The sequence below is a fragment of the Amborella trichopoda genome, chromosome 5 (genome assembly GCF_054954075.1).
Source record: "Amborella trichopoda isolate Santa Cruz 75 chromosome 5, AtrichopodaSantaCruz75HAP2 v2.0, whole genome shotgun sequence".
In the NCBI taxonomy this organism is placed as follows: Eukaryota; Viridiplantae; Streptophyta; class Magnoliopsida; order Amborellales; family Amborellaceae; genus Amborella; species Amborella trichopoda.
In genome coordinates this window covers 39,110,115-39,137,925 of record NC_142340.1, presented here as the reverse complement: position 1 = coordinate 39,137,925, position 27,811 = coordinate 39,110,115, and the positions used below count along the sequence as shown (strand labels likewise).

The following is a 27,811-nucleotide window of genomic DNA, read 5'->3' as shown; positions in this document are numbered from 1 at the left end:
GCATTTTAGGCTATCTAGTATTGTTTTTCACTTTCTAAAGCAGCCAGCGTCGGGAGCTGGTGTGGCAGCCACGATTGTCCTACCTCAAAAACCCTAAAAAATTAATTTTTCCCGCTTTGAATTCTCCAAAATGGCGTAATAATTCACATTTCTTACAAAAAAACAAAATTGTACAGATTATTATTGTAATAATGTAAAATTAAAAATAAAATAGAGTACATAAAAAGTAAAGGTGGCAGATTATCACCTTCCTTTCTTCTTTCTAGTTTCTCTCTCTAGTTTAACAACGGTATACAGTCCGCTAGAGAGAGAAACTGTGGACTATATAAAATGCAAAAGGCCGGATTTTTGAGCTTTTTCTCTCTGTTAATCTCTCTCTTATTTTTTTCTGCTTAGCTTTTGATATTGGAGAAGCTTCAACATATACAACGATTGCTCAAAAGGCGAGAACCTTTCTGAACAACTTCCGATCTACTCGCCGGAATCTTTTTTCCGGCGAATTTTCTGCTTTGGAATTGGATGATCGCCGGAATTTGTTCTCATCGTCAGCTCCCCTTGGAGGGCCTTAGAAATGGTGAGTTAAAAACATTTCTCTGATTTTAGGATTTTGATTTTTGGGGTTTGGATTCTGGTTTTGTATTGATCAGTTCTATTAAATGAAATAAATTGTGGTTTTTGTTTAATTTTTAGTTTTTTCTTTTTGAGGAAATTCAGTGAGATTTGGGGGTTTTCCATATTTCTTTGGTTTAATTTGGTTTCATTACATGTTCTGCTCATTCAAGCCTTTGCATTCGTTATTTTTTATTCAAGCCAATTTTCAATTGTCTGGGTTAGAATGAATTGATTGCGTTTTTAGAGTCAGTCCTGTATGTTGAATTGAACTCATCATGAAATCTTCAATTTTTTATTTCTTTAATATTAGTCTATTGGTTATTTCTGCCCTTTCCCGAACTTCTTGCTATTTTTCCTTTTATTTCTTGCTCTGAGTGCGTCCTCCCTGGCCTTCTCTATAGTCTAGGTTGTGAATTATGTAAATTTAGGGAAAATGGTGATCATATTGCAACCAAGAGTTTTTATGACCATTTTAAAAATGGCAATATGATGTGTTTGATCCACAAGCTGGAAATCAGTTTATTTTGTGTAATATTGTTTATGATTCCACGACAATATTTCTTTTTTATGACCATTTTAAAAATGGGAATATGATGTGTTTGATCCACAAGCTGGAAATTAGTTTATTTTGTGTAATATTGTGTATGATTCCATGACAATATTTGTTTAATTGCATGTTAGTATTTCTATCTTTGTCGCTGAAAATTTTCCTGCCTTTCATTCAGTGCTAATTTTTTTGATTGCCATTTGTTTCAAATGGTTGCATAATATTCAAAACAAAATATAGTTCATTTTTGATGTAGTAGTCCCAATCTCCTAGATCATAAGTCCTATAAAAGAGAGCCAAGGAAGACTTACCACCGAATTTGTGGAATTCAACTTTCTAATTGACAACAATTGGGTTTGCTCCTTCAATTATACCTCTGCTAACTGTTTTACTTAGGTCTTGAGTTAGGCAACCAGATTGATGGAAAAGTTGCAACCATTGTATTTAATAGGGGAACGAATCTTATTTGTTTAGAAAGAAATGGTGTCAATTCTACATGAGCGATTTCATTGTTTTAGTTCTTCTTACATTTGGTTATTATAGGGTAGTGTAGGTCAGCTGGTGTCAATTCCAGTCAGTAGGGCTTGTTTTACTCCGAATCACACTAAGCAAAGGGTGTTGGGCAAAAATTTAAAATTAGGTTAGTGCCTGAGCCAAGTTGAGTTGGGCAAGTCCTGAGTTTTATGGCAATTCTTTAAACAGTGAGGAGTAATTCTTCCATAGATGCATCCACATATTCTCCGGGAACATTAAATAAGGAGAGAATTAGCAGCTGAATGAGCACCACTTTGGTTGACAAGATTTTATTTGTGGAAAAATGGTTTGCTAGTATAAGATGATTGATCTAGCTCATAGCTGAACTCATAATGCGCGTACAAGAATGAGAATGAATAATGGGAAAATAACTCCTTAGATAAGGTAATGGATCTGTCTGAGTGCTAAACATATGATGCACTTGTGAGAATGAATCATGGGAAAATAACCTTCCTTACTTTATATTGAATTATTCTCCGATAATTGACAGAAACAGGGTTCTACACTGCCTATTAGGTAGGTATCTCATTGCCTTGTGAATAATCCGTATATCGTAGAATTCCTCAAGGAAGCAAAGGAAGTCATTTCTAAAGGAGCTCCAAATGAACTTAAAAGGTACTATGGGAAACCTGTCAGGGCCAGGAGCTCGATATTTGTTGAGGTTATTAATGGCTTGGAGGATTTCGTCTTCAGAGAAAGGATGTTGCAGCCAAGCTACCTGGTTAGGAGAGAGCATTAGGAAGGAGAGATCTGCCTTTGTAGGTCTGAGACCTTATGGGGCTGAAAAGAGTTGTTTGAAGTATAGGATTATGGTGGCCTCAATCTCAGCTGGTTGCTCATGCAGATTCCCTTCCACAATAATGTGCGAGATAGAGTTTTCCCCCCGTCGGGCAGTTGGCTATTTTGTGGAGATCTAGTCCTCGTAATGAAGCCACTTGACTCTGGACCTCTGATACCAGTAGATTTCTTTCTTCTTGAGGGTAGAGAGGTACTCCAGTTTAAACTGAGATCTCTGCAAGAGCTCTGATGGTGTAAGCGGCCTGGTTTCCTCTAGGAGCTCGAAGGCTTGAATAGAGTGTAGGAGGGCTACCTTGTGGGTGTGAAAGTTCCCAAGCAGCTGAAGTCTCCACTCTTTAAGAGAGTGTTTGAGTATTTTATGTTTAAGGTTAAAGCCTGCCCTACCGGAAACAAGTGGAGCAAAGGAGTTCCACCACAAGGGAATAAGTGAACTAAGGTTGGATTCTTGAAGCCGAGCAAGTTCGAAACGAAAAGGTTTGGGTCTTTTGTTGATAGGTTGGGTGTCCTAGAGGATGGGAAGGGATCTGAGGTAGGTTTAGGTAGAGCAAAGATGTGGGACCTAGGAAAACATCATCCCAATCAAGGCTAAAAACGAAGCGACCTAGTTTGGAGAGGGTGGGAGAAGAGGAGTGGTTGGACCAGGTATAGCAAGCCCCTTGAAGGGGAACATCGATGAGGTCATGCCTAGAAGTGAAGTACGAAAAGTCCGTCATTCCCCTAGAGGTATTAGTACTGGAATTGCGCTCATGGGACCAACGGGTGATGTTAAGATTATCACCTAGGCACCAAGTGGGATGATGTAAGGACACTAGAGAGTTGAGTTCTTCCCAAAACAAGGGTCGAGTGTTGTTGGAATTAGGCTCATAGATAGCAGAAAATTTCCACAGGATGCCATCCGAATTCCCGGAAAGAATAACCGAGGTTGAGAACTGGTTGACATGAGAGGAGGTCAGAGAGTGGACAATTGAATCCCACACTACCCATATTCCTCGTGAGGACCCAGTCGCTGGCAACACAACCCATTGAGAGGGTCTTTGTCCCCAAACCCGTCTAACCTCAAGGAGGGATGGTGAAAGGAGTTTTGTTTTGAAAGGAAATTGCAGGTCGGTGTTTGGCACAAAGGTCGTGTACCGAGCTTTTATGGGGTTGACCCAAACCCTTGGCATTCCAGGAAGGAATGATCATGGGGCTAGGGGTCAAGAGGGAGACGCGCCTTAGGGAGGGAGCGTCTGAGAACAGGGCCAAGAGAAGGAGATTCTAGTATAGTTGGCTCACTATGTGAAGAAAAGGAGAGAGGGTGCTCGTAGTGAATGCATTAAAGGGGCCTTCTAGGCCATTATGTTGGAAGGCCATAACCTTCATTACTTTTGTGACGCTAGATTTGGCTTGGTCAAGTTCTTCCACAAAATTGGAGTCGACCGAAAGGGGACAATGGGTGGCATAAGAGCTGGAGTAAGAGGACTCCTTGTATAAAGGTTGCTATCCGTTCCAACCGGGAAGAGACGAGGGGAATACTTCATAGCAGGAGAAGAAGGGGGGGTAGAGTGTTGTGAAACAGGGGCTATGACCAGAGAAGAGGGGGTGAATTGAGAGAGCAGGGGCCATAGGGTTGAGGAGCACTGGCAGTAGGGGGGTTAAAATTGGGGTAGGAGAAGGGGTGGGGTTAGAGGTAGATTGAGATAGGAAAACAGAGAGATTGGAGGGAGAGGCGCATGCTCGGGGGGGGGGAGGGGAAGGGATAACCACAAGAGGTGGAGGGTTGAAGATGATGGGCGGATGAGGAAATAGGAGTGGGATGGGATAGAAATTAGAGTAGGAGGAGGCGGGTTGCGAAGAAGGGGAGGGGGAATGAATAAGGGCCCGGTAAGAGGGGATTACCTTCGATAGGTGGAAAAACCAGGGGCGAGGCTAGGGGTGTAAAGGAAAAGGAAGGGTGGAGACCAGGAAGGTTGGAGACCAGGGTTGTCAAACTGCTGGGAAGGGTGGGTGAAGTAAGGAAAGGGTGGAGGGAAGGATGTAGAAGGCAAAAAGGAGGGATGAGGTCGGCCAAGAGAAGGTAAGAAGGGGTAAGGGTTAGGGTTAAAGGAAGCTGGAAGGATGTAGGCAGATGGGTAGAAGCATACTGGGGAGACGTTCCCAGTAGTTCATTGGGACCAAATCTGTGACCAATAGAGGGTAGGGGTGGTGTGCTACGGCATGAAGGCTTGGCTCCCGTGGAAAGGGTGAGGTTGTGGATAGGGTACATGGGGGAGAGGGGCTGAGCTGCTGGGTGCTGCAAATGGGGTCTTGAGAGGCAGGAGTTGTCCGGGGTGGAGAGGGGTTGATCTCCAAAGATGTCTCTTTGCAGCTCCCAGATGGGGGCTCCGGAGAGGATAGGTCAGACGAGGGGAGGACTGGCAGGCTGACTACTAAAGGGGCTGCCCACCGAGGGAAGAGGAAGAGGCTATGCGCATTGACATAATAAATACTCCATAACATATGATACAAATTAATACGTTGGGTATGTTGTGGCGATAATATAGTCTCCGACAATGCTATTGGAGACACTAAGTCAATACAAAATATAGAAAGTGGTGCTATCGATCTTATGATATCTTGCAAGTAGATGACCTAGCTCTCTATTCTATTTCAACTCATAATGTATCGTTTTCTATTTCTTCCTACTCCATGAAACTAAAGAGGAACCAGGCAACACAAATGTCTGATAGCTTGTCTGTTTGGACATTGTCCCCACTCGGCAGGTGCATATGCTGTACAGTCAAGGTGAATGTTGATGAGGACAACAAAACACATCCATATGTAACGTGTAGATAATGACTATCCTGTGAATGGACCTATGGGTGGTCTTCTAGGACAGCATGGGCTTTCAAGGATTTTGACAAATAGATAAAAAAGAGTGCCAACCACCAGTTGTTATCTACTTGCATTAGCTGATGGATCAGTCTCATAAGAAAACAGTTTAACTTTCATTTCGTATAGTGTATTTAACCTCTTACCATCTGTAGTACATACCCGATCAAAAGTGTCTCTACTACACTTGTATTGGTTAGGTTATAACTTTGTAACCTAATAGCGAGCTACTGATTAAAAAACATTGCGACCTTTTAATCATTATTCCCATAAATTCCATATGTAACCCAAGCTCTTCATCTAAAAATTATCTGCGATTATCATTTCAAAATGAGCAAATCCCATCTGAATCAGCCCTTTCAGTCAAAATCTCACTAAGTAGGGAGAGAAATAGGGATGTCATTCTTAGGTATTCTGGATTTATTGCATGCATTTGTATTACTCTAATTCTTTTGTGTTTTTGAAATTGGAAAAATTGCAGGCGGCTCCAGATAATATTGTTGTGGGCTCTCATGTATGGGTTGAAGATCCAGTATTAGCATGGGTTGATGGAGAGGTTTCCCGTATCAATGGCCAGGAAGTTCATGTTCATACTACTAATGGGAAAACGGTATGCTAATTTTGTATTGCTTCTTTTGTTGCAAGGAAGGAATACATATCCAACATTTGTTAGTATTTGTTCTACCTTTATATGTTCCTCCTCTGTTCTTGCTTTCTGTCCTTATTGCTAGACTCTTCATTCTCATTAGTTAAATTTCTAGCAACGATGAAGTAATAAGATTGAATTTGTTCTTCATTATCATTCTATTTGTTTCCATAATTTTTTAGTAATTAGGTACCTTTTATTTTAGAGATGCTAGTTATGACGAAAACGTTTTTCAATAATAAGTTGAGTGCAGTACTCGTTGAACTTCATATGATATTTCCCCATTTTAGTAACATTTTCTTGGAAACTGCATGAATTTAATAGTGCGAATCTGTACACACTGTAGATTTTCATTTACCTTTCAAGCACTGATTTATAGGCTATTTGAAGGAGACTGTGCATGTGTCCTTATTGTTGCCGCTATATCTACTGCGACATAGTTCTTTATCTTAATGTTGCTTTTTGCTACATTGTTTTTGTTAATCCCTGAACTACTTTCCTTGAAGACTCCTGAATTTCTACATGTGATCTGTAGGGATTAACGTGTGACCAAACTGAACTGTATACCTCTGTGTTTTTAAACTCCAACATTGGCCCTAGGAGGGTAGGACCTCTTCCAAGTTTCGAGACTTGGCCAGTTCCCAAGGTTTTTCGCTTGGACCGGCACCCTGCTGCGTCCGAGTGACTCGCCTGAGTCCAATAAAACTGGGCAAGTTTGAAACACTGGTGCAGCTTCTTAGTTGACTGTTCTCATCCCTACCCATACTCTTTCTCTTTTGACTGAAAATTGCATCTTATCTATCATACCTACTATAATGTGGTTGCAGGAGTCTGGAACTGGGATAAGGGTTTTCAGAAAGGATTCAATACTGTTGAGAGATAGGATATATGGGGTTTGATATTGTGATAACTAGGCTAGGGGGTTGCTATATGTCAAATTGAAATGTTAACGTCCTAATTTCTCATGCTCCTATCACCATATCTACTTTTCCCCTCCAAAGTCGAAGTGATTCCCAGTTTCTTTCTTATCTGTTACAATGGAAACCCGAGAATCTCGAATCTGGATTCCAGCTGGATATAATTTCCTTGTAAATACTATTGTATCATGTCTGGATAGGGTTCAGAACCAAAAATGTTTTCTGGTAATTATGGTTATTATCACACCTTCTCAAATTAATATTTCTTGACATGATATGGTTCAGAACCAAAAATGTTTTCTGGTAATTGGGGGTTATTGTCACACGTTCTCAAATTATATATTTTCATGTGTCTTATTACTTTTCTAGTTCTTTTTTTCTTAAATATGATGAATGTTGGTGTTGACATAGAACCATAATCTCTAATGTGGTCTATGTTTCTCAATAAACTGCTATAGTCATATTATCATAATATACTTAAGTCTGCATGGTTTTTCACATTGATATGTTGCTTGTGTGCAGGTGGTCACAAATGTGTCAAAAGTTTTGCCCAAGGACACAGAAGCTCCTCCTGGTGGAGTGGATGACATGACAAAGCTTTCTTATTTGCACGAACCGGGAGTTCTACAAAACTTGGCCACTCGATATGAACTTAATGAAATCTATGTGTGTATTTGTTTTATTTGTCATTTCCTATATATTATGATAATTTTATATGATGTGCCATGCCACTTTGGGGTATGGAAACTTTGGGGTATGGAAAATTGATTGCCATCATTAATGATTGTAGACTACTAACTTTTTAACTTCATTACCAGACATACACCGGTAACATATTGATTGCAGTAAATCCTTTTCAAAGGCTGCCGCATCTATATGGTACTCACATGATGGAACAATACAAGGGAGCAGCCTTTGGAGAACTAAGCCCTCATGTTTTCGCAGTTGCTGATGTTGCATACAGGTAACTTTTTGTTATTTCCTTGAAAACTTAATATGTTGAAGTTAGATGATTGCTTATACTGATGGCATATGTTGTATGAAAACAGAGCTATGATAAATGAGGGAAAAAGCAACTCCATTCTGGTGAGTGGGGAAAGTGGTGCTGGTAAAACTGAAACGACAAAGATGCTTATGCAATACCTCGCTTACTTGGGGGGACGATCTGGAACAGAAGGAAGGACAGTTGAACAACAAGTTTTGGAAGTAGGTATCATTTTACTTTTATTCGATTTAAGTTCACTTACTTTTGGTGGCTGAGCTTTCTGACTCTCAGTGGTATTGCTTTAACATATTGCAGTCTAATCCAGTCCTCGAAGCATTTGGCAATGCTAAAACTGTTAGAAACAACAACTCTAGGTGAGTTATACGTGTAATCTTTTTTGGTCTTTTGAAAATGGAACTTTCATTCTATCCATGCTATCTTGTATACAATTTGATTTAACGAGACTTTGGTTCACAAATTTAGCGAAATATGATAATTGAAACAGAGCTTTTGTTATTTATATTCAACATTTTCTATTTTTGTGATGAACTAAATACTGTGCATTTCTATGTTCTGTATGATGTATCTGTGAAGTCGTTTTGGGAAATTTGTTGAAATACAATTTGACAAGAGTGGGAGGATATCGGGGGCAGCTGTCAGAACCTACCTTCTCGAAAGGTCTCGTGTTTGCCAGATTTCAGATCCTGAGAGAAACTACCATTGCTTTTATCTCCTTTGTTCAGCGCCACCTGAGGTATTTCCCATTGTTATTTATTGCTCTCAGTTGGAATATTTTATTCTCATTAGGTAACTTCTATAATCATAAGGCTTTCTAAAGCTGTTGATCTATTTAATGTGTTCCACAGGATATCGAGAAATATAAATTGGGGAATCCACGATCTTTTCATTACCTTAATCAATCTAATTGCTATCAACTAGATGGTGTGAATGATGCACATGAATATCTTGCAACCAGGAGGGCAATGGATATTGTTGGCATTAGTGAGCCAGAACAGGTAATATCATTCCCTGCATTTATCCGAGTTCATTATGCTTATTTCAATCTATTACTATTTTCATAAATATTTATCCTCTAGACTAATTTTTCCGGTTGATAACTTTAGGAGGCAATCTTCAGGGTTGTTGCTGCTATTTTACATCTTGGTAATATTGAGTTTGCTAAGGGAAAGGAGATAGATTCCTCTGTCCTTAAGGATGAGAAGTCTAGGTTTCATCTGAAAATGACAGCTGAACTGCTCATGTATGCTTTTGGCTTCTAATATTTTTTGTTGTCCTTGTGCACTCTTGAGTTATTGTGTGGTTGACATACTACTTTATTTCCCCTTCACTAGGTGTGATGAGAAGAGCTTGGAAGATGCACTGTGTAGACGTGTAATGGTGACACCTGAAGAGGTTATTACGAGGGACCTCGATCCTGTTGCTGCAATGATTAGTAGAGATGGTCTAGCCAAAACGATCTACTCCCGCTTATTTGACTGGTAAGAGTTTCTATGGTGTAAGTACTAGTGGGATATTATTTATGTTCTATTAAACAACTTCCATTTTCAGGCTGTTCATTTCTATTGACATAATTATTCAATTGCGAATCTCCCATCACCTTGAGATAGAATTTTAATACATTGAGCCATGTTTTTTACAGGCTTGTGGATAAGATCAATGTTTCGATTGGTCAAGATCCAAACTCAAAGTCATTGATTGGAGTCCTTGATATTTATGGTTTTGAAAGTTTCAAGTCCAATAGGTATCCCTACATGAAAAATAGTTAGATTAAGTCAGCTCTTTCTGTGAAATTTGAATGCATATGGAGTCCTGATTCGCTCCCTTTTGTTTCTTCCTAAACAGTTTTGAGCAGTTCTGTATAAATTTCACTAATGAGAAGCTGCAACAACATTTTAACCAGGTGAGTGAGCCTAATTTTGTTGTTAGAAATACAATTCTAATTTCTTAAATTTCAATGCAATGACTGTGATGAGCCTATGCTTTTCTATTTTTGCAGCATGTATTCAAAATGGAGCAGGAAGAGTACACTAAAGAGGAAATTAACTGGAGCTACATTGAGTTTATTGACAACCAAGATGTGCTGGATCTGATTGAAAAGGTTTTCTGTCTGTTGTCTAATGAAGTTTCTATAGAAGCTATTTCATTTTCTGGGAAAAATTCTATGAATTTGTAATGCTAGTTATATTTTGTTTTGGATTAATAGCTGAAGGAAAATAAAACTGTCTGGTTACATCATCATCATAATTCTTGACTGACTGCAGACAGGTTAAAGGGAAAGTAGTTATAAAAAGCAATGTATTGGCTGGATGTCACTTAATCTATCAATACTACTGTTCTTGTTATCGTGGGTGGCTATCATTGTATACTTAAATACATGTATTGGTTTGTGATGCAGACTACGGAGTAACTGAATTTTCGACTGGCTCTTTGCTCAGTCATCATGACAATTATACTGCTTGTTGTCAAATATATGTTTTCTGTTAATAATTTGCTACCATGCTTCTATTTCTTATCATTTATGAAAATTTTATCACATCTAATAGTTTGGTTTTAGAGGAACTTCTATTAACTCAAATAATGAAACTTCAGATCTAGGAGAGAGTGCCATATATAAGTAGGATTATGTGCATGACTTGCAAATGTATGCATTTTCTTTCACTAATTTAAGATTACCCAAGTAGTCTACCTAACAAAGAGGATAGAATAAAAGAAAATAACTGTGTTTCTTTGTGTATTACTGTGGCGTGTCATACGGTTTGGGGAGAACCTGACCTCGGCTGCCGGAAACTCTCTGACAGAATCATTCTCTTCTGCTTCCCAATTAAGACCAGTGCTCAGAGGACACTACAGAGCACGACTTCGCTGTCCTTAAAGGGAGCCACCCTCACACTTCGCCGCTGGTCCTAAAAATGCGGATCCTTCAAGAATGCGGATCCTTCAAGAAACAGAGAACCTGGGTCAGGGCCGCCCACATTCCCTTATACGCTTGGAAACCTTCAAACTCATTGCAAATGCGTGTGGCACCTTCACTTAGTACACTCGAAATCCTTTCAATACCTCCACTTGGGCACCATACAATTACTTGTCGAGCTCTTGGATCCCCTGTGTAACGTGCCTTTGCTTTGGCTTGAGATTGATGAGCTCCTGTTCCGTATCCTTCTCTCCTGGAATAGTGCTTCACCTCCTTCCCTCCACCATGTTCCACCAGCGGAGCATGGAAGAGCCTCAGTCATGACCACAACTCCTGAACTGTAGTCTCTAGGTGACTTCAATGCCCAGTTCATCGCAGCCCACCGAGGATGAATGATAGGGCCCACAATTCCCCCCTTCTGAGGATTAAAACAAGTCCTCCCAACTCCCCAACTCCCATCCCCTGGTCTAACCCGAGCCCTTCCTTCTCTCCCCCTTTGGGCGACATGCAACTCCCGTCATGTAGCACGCCTTCTCACCACTCTCCATCCCCTTCCTCTCTTCCCTCTCCCTCCCACGTGGTCCCACCCCCGCATGCTGGCCATGTACCCCCTCTCATTGACACGAGTGCCTTTCCTAGTACTTGAAACACCACCTTCCTCTTCTGCCTTTTCCCTGCTTATCCATTCTCTCTCCTCTCCCCCTCTCTCTCCCACGTCAATGGAGCCTCCGTTTGCCACATTCACCCCTCCTCCTCGTATGGTTGCCACATCGCCATACCTACCCCTATACCTCAAGGACCCATCATTACTCTCACAGCTGGGGGCACTTCGGCCGGGGTAGGTTTTCCGCCACCTGGCCAACTCTCCACCGCCTCTTCGCTCATCCCTTACCCGAACCTCCCGTCCTCTCCAATCCCAACTCTCCGACTCTCTCCCCGCTAGATCCCTACCTTTCTCTCTCTTCTCCCTTTCACCTCTTTCAGCCCCTTCGACTCTGGACCTTTTCCCTGTCCAACCTCTGGGGCTGAGGAATCTGTGGGACGCACTCTTGGCAGCCTCATCATCGTTGACCTTCAATCTACCTCCCCTCCATTGCAACGAGACATTGGCAGTTTACCCTCCCTCTCATCTGGCAGAGCAGTCCCCTACCCCAGAGCAGATGGATTTTCCCCCCGCTCGAAGCTAGCCTACTACAATGGAGCTTTCACCCATCCTCAAGACTTCCTCTCTCGCAGACCAACACCTCAAGGAACCCCACCTGTCAAGCCTGCTGACTGTTGCGCCGGTTATCAGTGGTACTCATTCCACCTCACATATCCTTACTCTCTATGGCACAAGCCCCCCTAACCACCCCCCACCCCCCTTAAGCCTCTCTTCCTGAACAGTCAACTGGGGCTTCCTCGAACTCTAGCTCCTCACCAGCCCCTTCACCTCACTCAGTTGATTCCTCCTTTGTGATGGATTGAACTCAACGCAACATCAGAGAAGTGTTGCAAGTGATGGGATTTCACTACGACGGCCTTGAAGGACCGTTTAGGCAGATGCTCAGACCACAATTAGGTAAGCAGAAAAGGCAAGAGAGAAGTCTATAACCTGTTTTTTGGGATCAAATACAAGAGGTCAGCCACACCCTCTACCTCTGTTAAGCTTGCTGTTTCGTAAGCCCCTTCTTATGGCATCCTCCCGAGATGCTCCCCTCGGCGTGTCCCCCTCCTCAACCTAACCCCATGATAATCTTGCCATGGAATGTTAGGGGTCTGGGACACCCCAACAAGCGCAGCTCAGTACGGGACCTCTGTATTAAGTTTCGTCCCCTGATTCTTACTTTGATTGAAACAAAACTACCCCTCCCTTCTCTTCAACTCATCAGACAAGTGTGGGGCCGGAGACCCTACCAATGGGAAGCATTGCCAGCGTCCGTGGCCTCAGGAGGAATTTAGGTAGTCTGGGACCCAACTGTCCGTTCCCTAGCCTCCTCACACATTGGACCTTTTCAGTCACAATGCTACTCTCCAGAATTTTCGATGGCTTCCTGTGGAAATTCTTGGCGATTTGTGGCCCCTTATGATGGGATCAGTAACCTTTTTTGGGCAGAACTAGATTCTGTGGCATCGATGCCCCATCCCACTTGGTGTCTGGGTGGAGACCTTAATGTTACTAGCTGGTCTTTCAAACACAACTCTAGGTTCAATATCTCTTGTGGGATGCTGGATTTATTGGATTTCATCTCCCATAATGACCTTATACATGTTCCTCTCTAGGGAACCCAGTTCACGTAGTCCAACCACTCAGCTATCCCCTCTTTCGCAAACCTTGATCGGTTCACTTGAGTGGGATGCCGCCTTTCTTGGCTCCCATGCCTCAGCATTACCCAAACCCACCTCCGATCATTGTCCCATTGTCCTAGATATCCAACCAGCCACGATAGGACCTAAACCCATTCGCTTCAATTATCCTGGCTTGAGGAACCCCACCTCAATTCCTTATTGCCTACTTGGTGGAATTCCTTCTCCCCCTTAGTGGCGGGAAGGGCAGGTTTCAAACTCCAGTGCAACTCTAGCTTCTCAAACTCTCTCTTAAGGATTGGAGTCTCACTTTACCTGGGAAATTCCACACCCTTATCAGTCTTCCAAGCTATCCAAGGCCTTGACCTTATTGAGGAATCTGGGCCCCTGTCCTTCTCGGAAGCACTCCAGAGATCTCAATTAAATATTTATTATCAACTCATTCTCAGAAAAGAAGAGATTTTCTAGTACCAGAGGTCTAGAGTGAAATGGATCCAGTTTGGAGACCTTGACACAGCCTTTTTCCATAAAATTGCCAACTATCGGCGTTAGGGATAATATCATGACCCGCATTAAGGTGGGAAATAGAGTGCTTGACCAACCAGCAGAGTTTGAAGAAGCCATTGTTCATTTCTTTGAGCAGCTTTTCTCTGCCCCTACCGGCCCAAGATCGAGGATGGCAGACCCTTCTTTCCTTACTCTCTCCCCTGATCAGGCCTCTTGTCTTGAATGCGCCTTCACAGACGAAATACTCTTGGCCATCACTATCTTGGCCTAGATTGAGCCACGGGTCCTGATGGGTTTCTTGTTGCCCCCTTTAAAACCTTTTGGAATACCTTTAAAAATGACTTCCTCTGCTTCTTTGAAGAATTCTACTCTAGAGGGATCATCCATAGGGTGATGAATGCCACTTTTATCACCCTCATTCCTAAAGTAGAAAGAGCCAAGGAGCTTAAGGACTTTCGCCCTATTACCCTCATTAATTTGTCTTACAAGATACTTTCGAAGGTCCTGCCTACCCAGCCAAGGGAGGTTCTCTCTCAGGTCATTTCCCTCTCTCAAGGGGCTTTTGTCAAAGATCGTTAGATTCTTAATGGGGTATTGGTGGCACCTGAATTCCCCTACTCCAGGCATCTCGTCAAAAGTCTGATGATTATTTTCAAAATCGATTGGGAACAAGCTTATGACCATGTTGATTGGGACTTCCTAGACAAGATTCTCTCAAGAATGGGGTTTGGGTTTTGCTGGAGAAGTTGGATGAAGGGTTGTTGCTCTTAACTCCCATTTCTCCATGCTTATCAATGAGTCCCTCAAGGGATACTTCCCCTCGTCAAGGGGTCTCAGGCAGGGATGCCCCCTATCCCCATTCTTTTTTGCTATCGCCCTGGAGTTTTTCAGCTAATCCATCTCTCCCATGTTCCAACTGGACGGCTGAAAGTATTCAAGTGTGGACCCTGAGGTCCGGTCATCGCTCACCTCCAGTACACATATGACACTCTTGTTTTCTGTGGTGCTTCTTTCGAAGAACTGGACTCCCTCCGCCTATTCCTCAAATGTTGAATTTGCCATAGGTATTAAGGTATGCATGTCCAAATCAAAGATGATCGCAGTGGCGTTGGACATGCAAGCCTCACAAGACATAGCTGCTAGATGGGGATGCCAGGCCGAAAGCTTGGCTTCCAATTTCCTGGGGTTGCCCTTGTGCCTAGGCACCCCAAGAAAAGAACGGTCTCATATAATTGATAAGGTCGACCAGAAGCTTGTGGGTCTGAGGGATGCTTCCTCTCATTGGTTGAAAGGATCACCCTTATCAAGGCCACCCTATCTAACATCCTGATCTATCAAATGTCCCTATTTCATATGCCTGCAGTAATGACCACTTGACTCAAGCAGCTAATGAAAACGTTCCTGTGGTCAGGTGATGCTAGCACCAAGAAGTATCACCTCATCTCTTGGGAAAACGTTTGCGAGCCCAAACGACTCGGGGGCCTTGGTATTCACAACCTAAGGAAGCACAACACTGCCCTACTTAGGAAATGGTTGGTGGAGACTGGCAAACCCAAGACAACCAGCTTTGGATTTAGGTCATTTGACAAAAATATCGACTTGATCCATCCATTTGGATGCTAGAATGTAGGTCTTCCAGCAGATCTTCAGGGGTTTAAAGATCCATCCTCACCTCCCACAACCTCTTTCAAAGCCTCATTCGATTCCATCCTTGGGAGGGGCGACGGGTACGGTTCTGGTCAGGCTTGTGGATTGGCCAAACCCCCCCCCCCCCCCCCTTAAAGACCTCTTTCCTTCCCTCTTTCGCCTAGCTCAGAATCCACTCTCGTCCGTGGTGGATGAGATGCATCTGTCGGGCCCCTGTAGAGCTTGGAACCTTTCTTTTAGAAGACCCTTACTGATTTTGAAACAACTGATTTTGTGAATCTCTCATCCCTTCTCCATTCAACCATTCTGGCCCCTCCGTCTCGAGGACCTTCTTCATGTCCTCTTTTTATAGAAGTTTCTTCAGTCACCCACCTTCCCCCTCTCTCCCTCGTCAATTATAGCCCGAGCTTGGTTGTCCATTGTACCTCCCAAAATCCAAGTCTTTAATTGGATAGCATTGTTTGGAAAAGGCCCTCACGGTTGACCATCTACAAAGGAGAGGGCTGGCCATTCCCAATAGATACGTGATGTGCTTGGCCAATGAAGAAAGCGATGCCCACCTATTTGTACACTTCCCTCTGGCCCATGAGCTTTCAGGCGCTATTCTTCAGCTGTTCAATTGGCGATGGGTTACCCCACAGTCAATCGCTGCTCTTTCTAGCTCTCTCCAACCCTTCCCTTGGCCCAAAGCTGGTATCCTCTTGCGGAAGGTCTTAGTAGTGGCAATCCTATGGTTATCTGGAATGAGAGAAATTGCAGAATCTTTTGGGGAGAAAATGCTCGCCGGTATCCTTATTCGAGAAAATTAGATCTTTGGTCATCTTTTGTGTGACCCACTATAAACAGTTAAGGGGTTTACGCCACGCGTTTATCCAGAATTAGTGAGCCTTACTCTTTACAAGTCTGCCATGGACCTCCCGTGCCTCCTGATGGTCTCCACCTCCTCTTGGATATACCAATCTCAATTTCAACGGTTGCTCTATTGGTAACCTAGGTCCTGCAGGCATCAGTGGCATCATTAGGGATCAGGGGGTTGTACCCTTGCTTCTTTCTCCAAAAACATTGGCTACGCTGATTCCCGATGGCTGAGGCCATTGCTCTCCTGGAAGGCCTCAAAGTGTTCGATCCCCACTCGAGCGAGTCTCTAATCGTATAGGCTGATTCGAAGAATGTTATCTGATGCGCTTCAGGCTCCTTTCCAAGTCCCTGGTCTCTTGCCCATGTGTTTGACGAATTTGCTCACATCTACCGGCATATGGACATCTCTTGGAGGCATATCTGGCAGGAGGCCAACACAGGAGGCGGACAACCTTGCTAGGGATGTGGTCAACAACTGCAATGCATGACTAGCTTGTACTCTCAGTGATCCCCTGAGAGGAATTTTTTTTTGAAACTTTCTGTGTATACGCACCTTCTTGATGAATTTTGTACAGGGCAACCTTGCGAGGGTTAGCCTCTACATTTTTTGGAATAGAGCTCCCACTTGGTGGGAAGCTTGTTTTTTGTACGGAGCTCCCAGAATGTGGGAAGCCTAATGTTGATTACCTGTAACTCTATTTAACTAATAGAATAGAAAAGTTAACAACTTCAAAAAAAAAAAAAAGGGTTTATGGATGGGGGTGTGAGACTGAGATCTGGTTTCAATTGAATAACAAAGGTTTGTTGAGTGAGTTATGTTAGAAATCTTACCAAAGTCCTGGATGGGTTGAATGGGCACTAGAGTGTGATACCTCAGGCTTTTTGGGATTCAGAGGTGCTCTTGTTTGAACCTATGATGGAAAATTTCCCCCAAACTAGCCTTTTTTTTAAATGGTTCATTGATTTGTTTATAGGTTTAATTTCCTAGATAAGTGGCTTGATGAAAACTGCTTTTTTTTTTTTTTTTTTTTCTGGGCTTGGTTGAGAGATGGAAGCAATTCATTGGGGGTGATATCTGCCTAGAAGACATTGGGTACTCTTTAGACTTCTTTTTACTGGCTGTTTTCATCACATTGTGATATATATTGTGTCATCTCTCCTTTCAGAAAGGTGCACAAGCTTGAATAGAGTTGTGGTAATTTATTTAATTATTTATGTATATTCTCTTACCTTTATTATCCCTTGAATGATATTTGATCTGTTCATACGGGTTATTCTCATACCTTTATTAACATGCGTATATCTTGGTCCCAGTTTTGTACCGTAGGAGATTCATTTTGCATTCTCTATATTGTTCTGCCTCTTCATGAAAAGAAATAGGATTGAAGTTGATGGGCACATGATTCTACATGTTTGTCAAATTTGTAATCATTTGAATTCTTGCAGCTGCCAAGCTATATAGACAGTTCCTTTTTTATGCATGGACGATCTAACCTTTCTTTTCCGTTATCTTGGAGTTTCAAAGCCATTGTTTCTATTTGTCCTCTACCATTTGTGATTTGACATCCGTTTTTTGTTTTGCAGAAACCTGGTGGTATTATTGCTCTTCTAGATGAAGCTTGGTATGCTTCTGATCCACTAGCTGTAGATGGATGACATTGGTTTTAATTTCTTTGATGTGGGTGCATAGTTTGTCTTGAAGTGATAGAGAAGATTATTCTATGATGTTTTCTTCATGCATTAAGTTTTAACTTACAGCATGTTTCCGAAGTCGACGCATGAAACATTTGCGCAGAAGCTCTATCAAACATTTGCAAAGAATAAGCGATTTATCAAACCGAAGCTTTCTCGCACTAATTTCATTATTTCGCATTATGCTGGGGAGGTAAATTGCAGTTTTTCCGCTTGGTTTCTTGTTCTTTATCTTTATTTTATAACTCCTTGTCTTGATTTCATTTGGATTCCTTACCTATAGGTCACATATCAAGCCGATCTGTTCTTGGATAAAAACAAAGATTATGTGGTAGCAGAGCACCAGGATTTGTTAAATGCTTCAAAATGTCCTTTCGTTGCTGGTCTGTTTCCTCGACTTCCGGAGGAGTCATCAAAGTCTTCCAAGTTTTCTTCTATTGGAACACGTTTTAAAGTATGCAAGTTTATTTTTATGGTCATCTTTCAATGCTAATACTTTTAGCCTGTTGTAATCCCTTGGGACTTTGTATTTATATCTTGGTGTCCAAATCTGATGTCTCAAAGCTAGCGGCTATTATAACTAAGAAGTCCTCTTTTTGGTAATTAACATTAATTGGATTGAGAGAATGCGTACAGCCATACAACTTAGGACTTAAAATGCTGGGAATGAACACACACACACACACAAAAATACATGTAGAAAAGCACAGTTTGAATGTTATTGGATCGCAAGCAAAGTGCAGGCTCTCTAGCAAGAGCAATGGAATGCTGGGTGGACATGCCTGTGCACTACTGTGTTCAGTTGTGTACTGAATATGCAGTAATCCCATACATGTTTGGGTAAAGATGGCGGTCATGTTTTGTTCACATGCCTGTGCACTACTGTGTTCAGTTGTGTACTGAATATTATGTAATCCCATGCATGTTTGGGTAAAGATGGCGGTCACGTTTAGTTCACATTGATTTTACTCCCTCTATAAGAAATATACTTCGCCGAGCGTGTATAATTTACTAAACACACTTTTACTATTATAAAAAATAAACATACTTCAATAATTGTGCAGGACTACCATGTTAATTATGTGTAGAAGTGTTAAGTTTGCAAATCACTTTTTGCTTTATCTTATGGATGATCTCACTTATGCAGCAACAACTTCAAGCTCTGATGGAAACATTGAACTCAACAGAACCACACTACATTAGATGCGTGAAGCCAAACAACGTTCTTAAACCTTCTATATTTGAAAACTTCAATGTCATCCAACAATTACGCTGTGGCGTGAGTATCCAAAAATTGGTCATATACATTGCTAAATTCTTTACTGTCCTACTTTATTTTTTGGGCAAACGATTAATGAATGCTCCACGCTTTTTTTTATATATGCAGGGTGTACTTGAGGCTATTAGGATCAGCTGTGCTGGATATCCTACCAGACGAACTTTCTATGAATTTCTGCACCGTTTTGGTGTTCTTGCTCCTGAAGTTTTGGATGGGAAGTAAGTGATTTGCTTTCATTTCTTTTATGTTCTTCATATGAAAGATTATTTACATCTTCGAATGCTCCAGATATATCACTTCTCAGAACTTGAAGATCGTCTGATAACTTAGGCATAAATATACATTTTATGAATTTATTTTGTGGCTGTACAGTTCTGATGAAGTGGTCGAATGTAAAAAGATTCTGGATAAGATCGGCCTGAAAGGTTATCAGGTATGTTTGTCTTACCATAACATGAGTTTTGTCTCCATTCTACCTAAATAATTTTTATCTGAACTTCTATAATCGTAATCATAGAAATTTTTGGCTGCACCATATTTAAAATTTGCTTTTAAAGGATCTGTTTAAAGGAAAACTTCTTTTTAAATAGGGATCTGTTTGTTCTCTCTCTCTCTCTCTCTCTCTCTCTCTCTCTCTCTCTCTCCCTCGGTCCCTCCCTATGGGTATTTTAGTTTTTGGCCTTTCAAAGTATTGACTCTAATTTTTCCACTGGATGTAGATAAACTATATAATACTTATATTGGGTTTTGGTCTGGGTTTGTAGATAGGCAAGACAAAGGTTTTCCTGAGAGCTGGTCAGATGGCTGAGTTGGATACACGAAGGGCTGTGGTGTTGGGGAATGCAGCCAGGGCTATTCAACGCCAAATCAGAACTCATATTGCTCGCAAGGAGTTCATTGCACTTCGGAAAGCTGCTATTCAACTGCAATCCTTTTGGAGAGGTTTACCCATAATGATTACTTTCCGGTTCCATTTTCTGTGTGTTTGGGGGTTTACTTTTATCAACAATAAAGTTGAGTTTCCATTTTGGGAAATGCGAGGGTTGTATGACATTGCTTCTGACTTTACAGTTTACACTTCTCTGCAATATTACGTGTAGGGGAAGTGGCTCGTCAATTGTATGAGAACATGAGAAGGGATGCAGCAGCAGTGAAGGTCCAGAAGAATTTGCGCAAGTATCTCGCCAGGAAGTCATACACAAGACTAAGGTCTTCTTCTATTGCAATCCAGACAGGCTTAAGGACTATGGCCGCTCGCAATGAGTTCAGGTTTAGAAAGCAAACCAAAGCTGCAATCATCATTCAGGTAATCCTATTAAGTAATCTAATGGAATTCCTATAGGTATCTAAAGTCAAATATGTATGTCTCTTAATACATGAGGTATATATGAATGTAGGTAGGCCTTGCCTTGCTCGTGTTATCCTTTCTAGAATGCGAAAGTATATCTTACATCAGGCAGGGGTTCCACCAACCTATCTTACAATGGACAGAGAAAATAAACTAAGGATGTGTAGTACACTTTCTGGGATTGGACCAACTTAGGAAGCTAAAATTTGCTTAGATTTGTCGTTTATTTCTCTATAAAAACTTGGAAAAGGAAATATATTTTATTCTTTAATATTCCTACAGGCTCAATGGCGTTGTCATAGAGATTATTCTCATTACAAGAGTCTAAAGCATTCTGCCATCACGTATCAATGTGCCTGGAGGCAGAGGATTGCACGAAGAGAGCTTAGAAAGCTCAAAATGGTTAGCCTAATTTACTTTACATATTTTACTGTGCATGCTATCCTGGCTTGGACTGCTTCGTGTTCATAGATATCGGAAAATTCTCACGAACTTTTCTATGGGCCATGAAATTTATTGACTTATGTAAACCCTTTGAAATGCCAGGCTGCAAGGGAAACCGGGGCACTTAAAGAAGCAAAAGACAAGCTCGAGAAACGTGTGGAGGAACTTACATGGCGTTTGCAACTGGAGAAGCGCCTAAGGGTATTTACAATGGCCTGAGACATGCTAAACAAATGTTTGGATGTTCTTCTTTCTTTTTTTCTTGTTCTTTATTCAGTGATGAAACTAGATGCAGTGATTTCACATATTTATCCTTTGCTGCAAATGATTTTACATTGGCTTGATGTTTGTAATTTGTTGCACTATAGAAACTTACTGAAATTTTTATATATAATATTCTAACTTCCTCATATATTTCAATCTGTAGACTGACTTGGAAGAAGCAAAGGCCCTTGAAGTTGCTAAGTTACAGGATTCTTTGCATGCAATGCAAGCTCAAGTTGAAGAGGCACATTCCTTGTTAGTCAAGGAACGAGAGGCAGCACGGAAGGCTATAGAAGAAGCACCGCCTGTCATAAAAGAAACACCTGTTCTTGTTCAAGATACAGAAAAGATTGATGCCTTGTCTGCTGAGGTGGAAAACCTAAAGGTAAGCTATTGATTTATGGCTAGGATAGAGAGATAGTGTAGACAAATATATTGCAATCCTAGAACTTGAAGCTTTGTATAAATGGTTAGTAGACGACAAGGAGATTACCTCATAAGAGTTTAGAGCTTTAACTGTAAATGGAACTTTATATCATACCTATTGATTTTACTTCTGCAGGTTTTGTTGCAATCGGAAAAGCAGAGAGCAGATGATACGCAGCGAAATTTTGTGGAAGCCCAGGAAGAAAATGGAAAATTGGTTAAAAAGCTTGAAGGTGCGGAAGGGAAGGTGGATAAGCTTCAGGATTCTTTGCAAAGGTGTTCATATGTTCCAGATAGCTATTCGCTTTCTTTTGTTATCCATGCGATGATGTCTAAGTGCTATACTTGCTATATTTCATTTATTTTTCTAGGATATCCAGCTTACAAGGTACAAAGTGTTTTGGAATTTCTAGTTATAGAATTCCCAGATACATTGCATAGAAATAAAGGATACATGATTTTAGCAAGGTTACATTCCTTATATGGATTAGATCAATATCACACACACACATGCATATGAAAATATTCTACGGTCTCATGGCTCATTTCTGTAGCAATTGGCCCTCTGTACAATCCACCACTTCTGATTGGTTGAGGACACAAGGACCCAAAATTGGTCTCCTCCAATCAACACTCCATTCCTCTTAAAAAAAAAGAATGATTCGGAGCTCAAAAATGTTCCCGTCAAATTACCCCATGATCAATTCTAAATTGCTCATTTGTGGCTGTTAGAAATGTTGATTTTAAGGTTTTTTGAAGATCTAAACAATTTTTAGTTGAATGAGAGTGTTTTGGAGGTTGTTTGGAAGCCTTGTTGGTGCCCTACCCTATCAGTAAGTAATGGATTTTGGGGAGGACCAATTGCTATAGCATTGGCCTATGGGACCATGGAATCTTTTCGTTTTATCTACATGCACGCACACTTGGCTAATTCGTTTATCTATTTCTCACTGACAACTGACCTTCTGTTTGTTGTGTCATTTAATAATCCATCAACAGATGTGGCAGGCCCTACTTTTCATTGACCTAAATATAGCTGGTATTACCATGTCAAAGAACAATTGTCTAACATTGCTATTGTTTCCAAACTCAGGCTTGAAGAGAAGCTTACGAATCTAGAATCCGAGAATCAAGTACTCCGTCAGCAGTCCCTAACCATGTCCCCGACTTCGAAAGCATTGGCTGTGCGACCTAAGACAACGATTATTCAGGTACTGGTGATTAAATGTGAATATCTTCCTAGAAATCTACCTTTACATTATTGACTTTGAGACTAATATACTGAAAATTTTTCATTTGACAGAGGAGTCCAGAGAATGGCAACATCTTAAACGGTGAAACAAAGGCCATTACAGTAAGTAGACTGTAATTTCATTAAGTTGCATTTACAGGTGCTTTATTTGGGTATCAAGTTGATAAGATGGCTTTTGTCACCTGACAAGAAATTTCAGGATGTGCAGCTTGCAACACCTGTACAAAGGGAGGTCGAAGTAGAAGAGAAGCCTCAGAAGTCACTGAATGAGAAGCAGCAGGTAGAGCCCTTAACATCAGTTTATTGACTTCTAAAACATTGTTTCTCTTTTGGATGACTACCATGACATTGATAAGTGTGTTTATGAGTAGCTCCCTCATTTCAAGTACGGGTTATTATTTGTGTTCTCACCGGTTTAGGAAAATCAAGATTTGTTGATCAAGTGTATATCTCAAGATCTTGGGTTTGCTGGGGGAAAACCCATTGCCGCTTGTATTATATACAAATGTCTTCTACACTGGAGGTCATTTGAAGTTGAAAGGACAAGTGTTTTCGACCGTATAATTCAAAATATAGGCTCAGCTATAGAGGTATCGTTCAGATTTTTATTCTATGCCAGGCAGTAATTCTTGTATCTACTTCAGTTTTTTTATTTTCATATTCATCTGTTTTGGATGACTGTATTTGCTGAAGGCACAGGAGAGCAATGACGTATTAGCCTATTGGCTATCCAATGCCTCGACTTTGTTGTTGCTCCTTCAACGCACACTCAAAGCAACTGGTGCTGCAAGTATGACTCCACAAAGACGGAGGTCTTCCTCTCTCTTTGGCAGGATATCTCAGGTAATTAGCACAATTCCTATTACCTTGAAATCACCTTTGAGGCATGCAATTGATTCTCTTGTTTTGCTAATTTCTCACTAAATATTAATAATTTTTCAAAAAAGATATCTACTTAATATTGTGAAATTTATCTGGCCATTGACTATTTCTTCGTGAAACTTTTTTGAAAAAATAAATCTGTGCTTAAGAGAAGTTTAGAGTACAAGCGTACATTATAACAAGAAATAAGACTGAAATAAGTAACTAACCAGAAAATGACACAAGTTTAGGTTACTTGAATCATTTCCAAATTCGTTGTATTTTCTAAATCCTTTTTAATTTTATAGCTTCCCCTAATTTCCTTAAAAAAAAAAACCAAAATTTAGATTCTCCTTTAAACCTACATGACAAAAAATTTCCCAAGAATGAGATTTGGCACAATGCTTATAGGAAGATTCTTTACACTTCGTTGCTTCTCTTACGAGTAAGGGTCACCTCTGTTGGCTTCATAACTTGTGCAGGGGATTCGTGCATCACCTCAAAGTGCTGGTTTTTCATTTATTAATGGCCGGATGATCAGTGGAATGGATGACCTGAGGCAAGTGGAAGCCAAGTATCCTGCTTTGCTGTTTAAGCAACAACTCACTGCTTATCTAGAAAAAATATATGGAATGGTCCGAGACAACTTGAAGAAAGAGATCTCGCCCTTGCTGGGTTTGTGCATTCAGGTGATTGTGAGGATCATTTTAACCATACAACTTCTACTGGAAAATACTGTAATCCAATTTACTGTGAAAAAACCGTACTGCATTTTGTCATCACCTTCTGTTGGAATGATGGATAGTGAGAAGAGAGAGTGGAATCCACCATTGGAGTTATGTCTGGTTTGGGCTGGTGCTTAGTTCCTCTCTCTCTGTCACTGTCCGTTTTGATGGATGATTGTCCTAATGGACTGGTTTTTCCATAGCCCACAGGAATATTATAATATCTCCTGACTTTTAACACTTTCATTTTGGAACATGGATCTCATAGTAGTCTCTCAATATTTGGCAAAATTGTGTAGGCCCCGAGGACGTCTCGAGCAAGTTTGGTAAAGGGAACTCGTTCACAGGCCAATTATGAGGCTCAGAAAGCTCTCATTGCCCATTGGCAGAGCATAGTAAAAAGCCTAAACAATTTCTTGAAAACTTTGAAAGCCAATTATGTAAGTGAATGCCAGAACTTATTTAAAACTAAATCGTGTTCTTGTGCACTTAGCTACCTTCAGCAACTTCTTATCCCTATCTTTGCAGGTCCCCTCATTCTTAGTCCGCAAAGTGTTCAACCAGATATTCTCTTTTATCAATGTTCAATTGTTTAATAGGTAACTCATGCATCTAGTCCTTTGGAACTGTTAAAGTACATGTGCTTCCTAAGATTCTTTGGTCATATTTTATTGACTTTTTTTATTTACTATGGCAGCCTTCTTTTGAGACGTGAGTGTTGCTCATTCAGCAATGGAGAATATGTGAAAGCAGGGTTGGCTGAGCTAGAGCATTGGTGCTATGAGGCTACTGAAGAGGTTGGTCTCTCTATTTTCGTTTTTCTCTCTTCTAGTTTCCCTTCACTATACTTGAAATCACCTTAATGTGGAAATCATACAGTATGCAGGCTCAGCTTGGGACGAACTGAAACATATCAGGCAGGCAGTTGGGTTCTTGGTATGTTCTATTTAGTTGATTTTATTTCTCTTAAGTGTGCTATGATAGCATGGACAATTAATACCATAGTCCAATAGGATCATCACCTTGTAACATTAAGATAGGTGGTGATGAAGAGTGAGTGGCACCCACCATAACAGGAAATGCCCCACATGGATAGTGTGACTCCATTGGAAGGTGATAACCCCGATGGACTATTGGTTCCTACAGTCCTTGGGATTATAGCATGCTTCTCCTTTTCTTATTTAGCCATATGGACTCCCACCATTTACAAGCTTTGATCTATTTGTTCCACATTTTCAGGTAATACACCAAAAGCCTAAGAAGACCTTGAATGAAATTACTCGTGACCTGTGCCCGGTGAGTGATCCTTTCACAATGCGAAAATCTAAAAAGCATGCAATTATTCTTTTGTGCTAATTAATAGATCCAATTATTGGTACATGCATCACTTATTCTTTCGGGTTAATTTTCAGGTGCTTAGCATCCAGCAGATATACCGTATCAGTACAATGTACTGGGATGACAAATACGGTACACACAGTGTATCTTCAGAGGTAAGTTAAGTTGGGATCACTTAGCAAATCCCAGTATATGTTTCATTGTTTCAATCCTTTAGATTAACATACCTCCCGTTGTAGATAGTATTCATTGATAAAGAAAGTACTGTATCTTGATTAAAATTATCATGGACTTCAGCTTTCTTGTGTCCATGTCCTTACACATTTCATCCTTGGGCTTTTGTTCTCGTTTTATTGAATTTAATTGCTTCCTGTATCAATCCCATTCCAATCTGCAAACGTAACCACTTAATGTATGTTTTATGAATATCCTATATAAACTGCTATTATAGTAGTATACACTCTTCTTCTGATTCCTCATTCTTTTCTATTGGTGAATGTGCAACACGGCCATATAAATTGATATGTCAGCCAGCCTCTCTTGCCTCCCCTCCGCCTCCCCCCCCCCCTTACCCAATCCCTCCTCGTATCTCTCTCCCCCAATCAACCACCACCAAAAAAAAAGTAATAAAAAAAAAGAACTCAAACACGCACACCTCTTTTGTGTCCTGTCTTCTCAAATAGTTTTGGCATATATTGTCACCTCAGAATCAAAATAATACATTTAATTGAAAATATGTGTTCTATGCACTGTTCCTTTTATGCTTTTCATCCCTTTTTCTCGAATTAACTTATTCCATTTCTTTTTTTAGTTATTACTTTATCTCTCTAATCTCTTAATTTTGTGCATGCTGGGGCTGTTATTTTTGGTAAAAAGTAGAAACTGACTGATAGAGCCTCTGTTTTGGTAGGTCATTTCTAGCATGAGAGTTATGATGACTGAAGACAATAACAATGCTGTTAGCAGCTCCTTCTTGCTGGATGATGATTCCAGGTAATTTACCATTTTGCCCATAAAATATATTATCCCCTATTTTTTGATAATTTATATATATTCCTATATTACTTCTCTAAATTTTAGTTCAGGTAAGAAACTTAAATTTTTTGTTTGATTGCTCTTTTTTTTTTAGCCGACCCCAATTAATTGGGATAAGGCTTGGATGATGATGATTGCTCTTTTTTTCTTATGCAGCATACCATTCTCAGTTGATGACATTTCTAAGTCATTAGAACAGATCGATATATCCGATATTGATCCACCTCCTCTAATACGTGAGAATTCTGGTTTCATGTTCTTATCGCAGCGGTCAGAGTGACTCTCCCAATATCATCTCTCTTCTCTATCTCGAAGATTTCATCGCTTATTTGCTTCACTATTGTGTCAAGCGCCTGTGCATACGATCTCATCCCTTGAATATCAGAACCTTTGTAGGAGTCGCTCTCTATCGTAGGAGTCTCTCTCTATCCATCTCTCTTATTCTTTTCTTACAGGTCTTGACTTCAGTTAAGAGCCAAAAGCAGGACCCTGTATCCTGTATCTGCTGTCAAAGCCCAACCTATATTCCTTTTCATTGTAATTTTGGTTGAAGGTGGTGGTTGTCGGTGGTGTGTTGTTTTGCATATGCCCAAAGGGGGCACACCCTAATCTGCAATTTTCAGAATTGGGGTTTCAATTTAGTATATTGCTTTCCCATATTTCCAGAAAGGGCATGGGCCCATGGGTGTTTCTGTAATTTCAGAAACAAGGTCAGTCTAGTCCCCTCCATATTCATATTTATTCAAGTATGTGTGTTTGCCTTAGGGTGAATTTGTAATTACAGAATTAGGGTTTTTGACTTAGTGTTGGAATCTTCCTTCATTAGATTTGTTCAAGTATTTGTGTTTGCCCTTGGGCATTCCTGTAATTACAGAGTCAGGGTTTCGATTTGGAATCGACCCACATCAAATTCATTGGTGTTTGTTTTTGTAATATAATATTGGTGTGACCATTGTAACTTTAGCAGTGTAAAACAGCAGCCATTTTTAGGGCTTGTATTTGATGTATGAAGTTTGATTCTTTTTGTA

General features: G+C 40.7%; 1 protein-coding gene across 3 annotated transcripts; it reads left to right on the top strand.

The window, feature by feature from the left end:
• Positions 1 to 27,811, top strand: LOC18433010 (myosin-17). 3 transcript variants are annotated; one of them, XM_020666476.2, is made up of 39 exons: positions 1 to 574; positions 5,823 to 5,951; positions 7,427 to 7,570; positions 7,723 to 7,868; positions 7,954 to 8,110; positions 8,205 to 8,263; positions 8,484 to 8,643; positions 8,756 to 8,905; positions 9,014 to 9,150; positions 9,242 to 9,388; positions 9,550 to 9,651; positions 9,753 to 9,810; positions 9,907 to 10,008; positions 17,704 to 17,741; positions 17,878 to 18,004; positions 18,095 to 18,265; positions 18,959 to 19,090; positions 19,199 to 19,308; positions 19,463 to 19,523; positions 19,855 to 20,032; positions 20,191 to 20,396; positions 20,721 to 20,840; positions 20,985 to 21,083; positions 21,310 to 21,531; positions 21,709 to 21,848; positions 22,666 to 22,783; positions 22,876 to 22,926; positions 23,033 to 23,104; positions 23,244 to 23,414; positions 23,518 to 23,667; positions 24,168 to 24,374; positions 24,710 to 24,850; positions 24,939 to 25,009; positions 25,108 to 25,207; positions 25,290 to 25,346; positions 25,650 to 25,706; positions 25,823 to 25,903; positions 26,659 to 26,741; positions 26,940 to 27,811. In XM_020666476.2, the coding sequence occupies exons 1-39, from the start codon at positions 572 to 574 to the stop codon at positions 27,061 to 27,063; spliced, it is 4,581 nt and encodes a 1,526-aa protein (XP_020522135.1). In that variant the 5' UTR covers positions 1 to 571; the 3' UTR covers positions 27,064 to 27,811. The 3 variants fall into 3 exon arrangements, with proteins under 3 accessions (XP_020522135.1, XP_011622900.1, XP_011622901.1); XM_011624598.3 differs by having other exon boundaries at positions 7 to 574; positions 23,015 to 23,104; XM_011624599.3 differs by having other exon boundaries at positions 8 to 574; positions 23,024 to 23,104.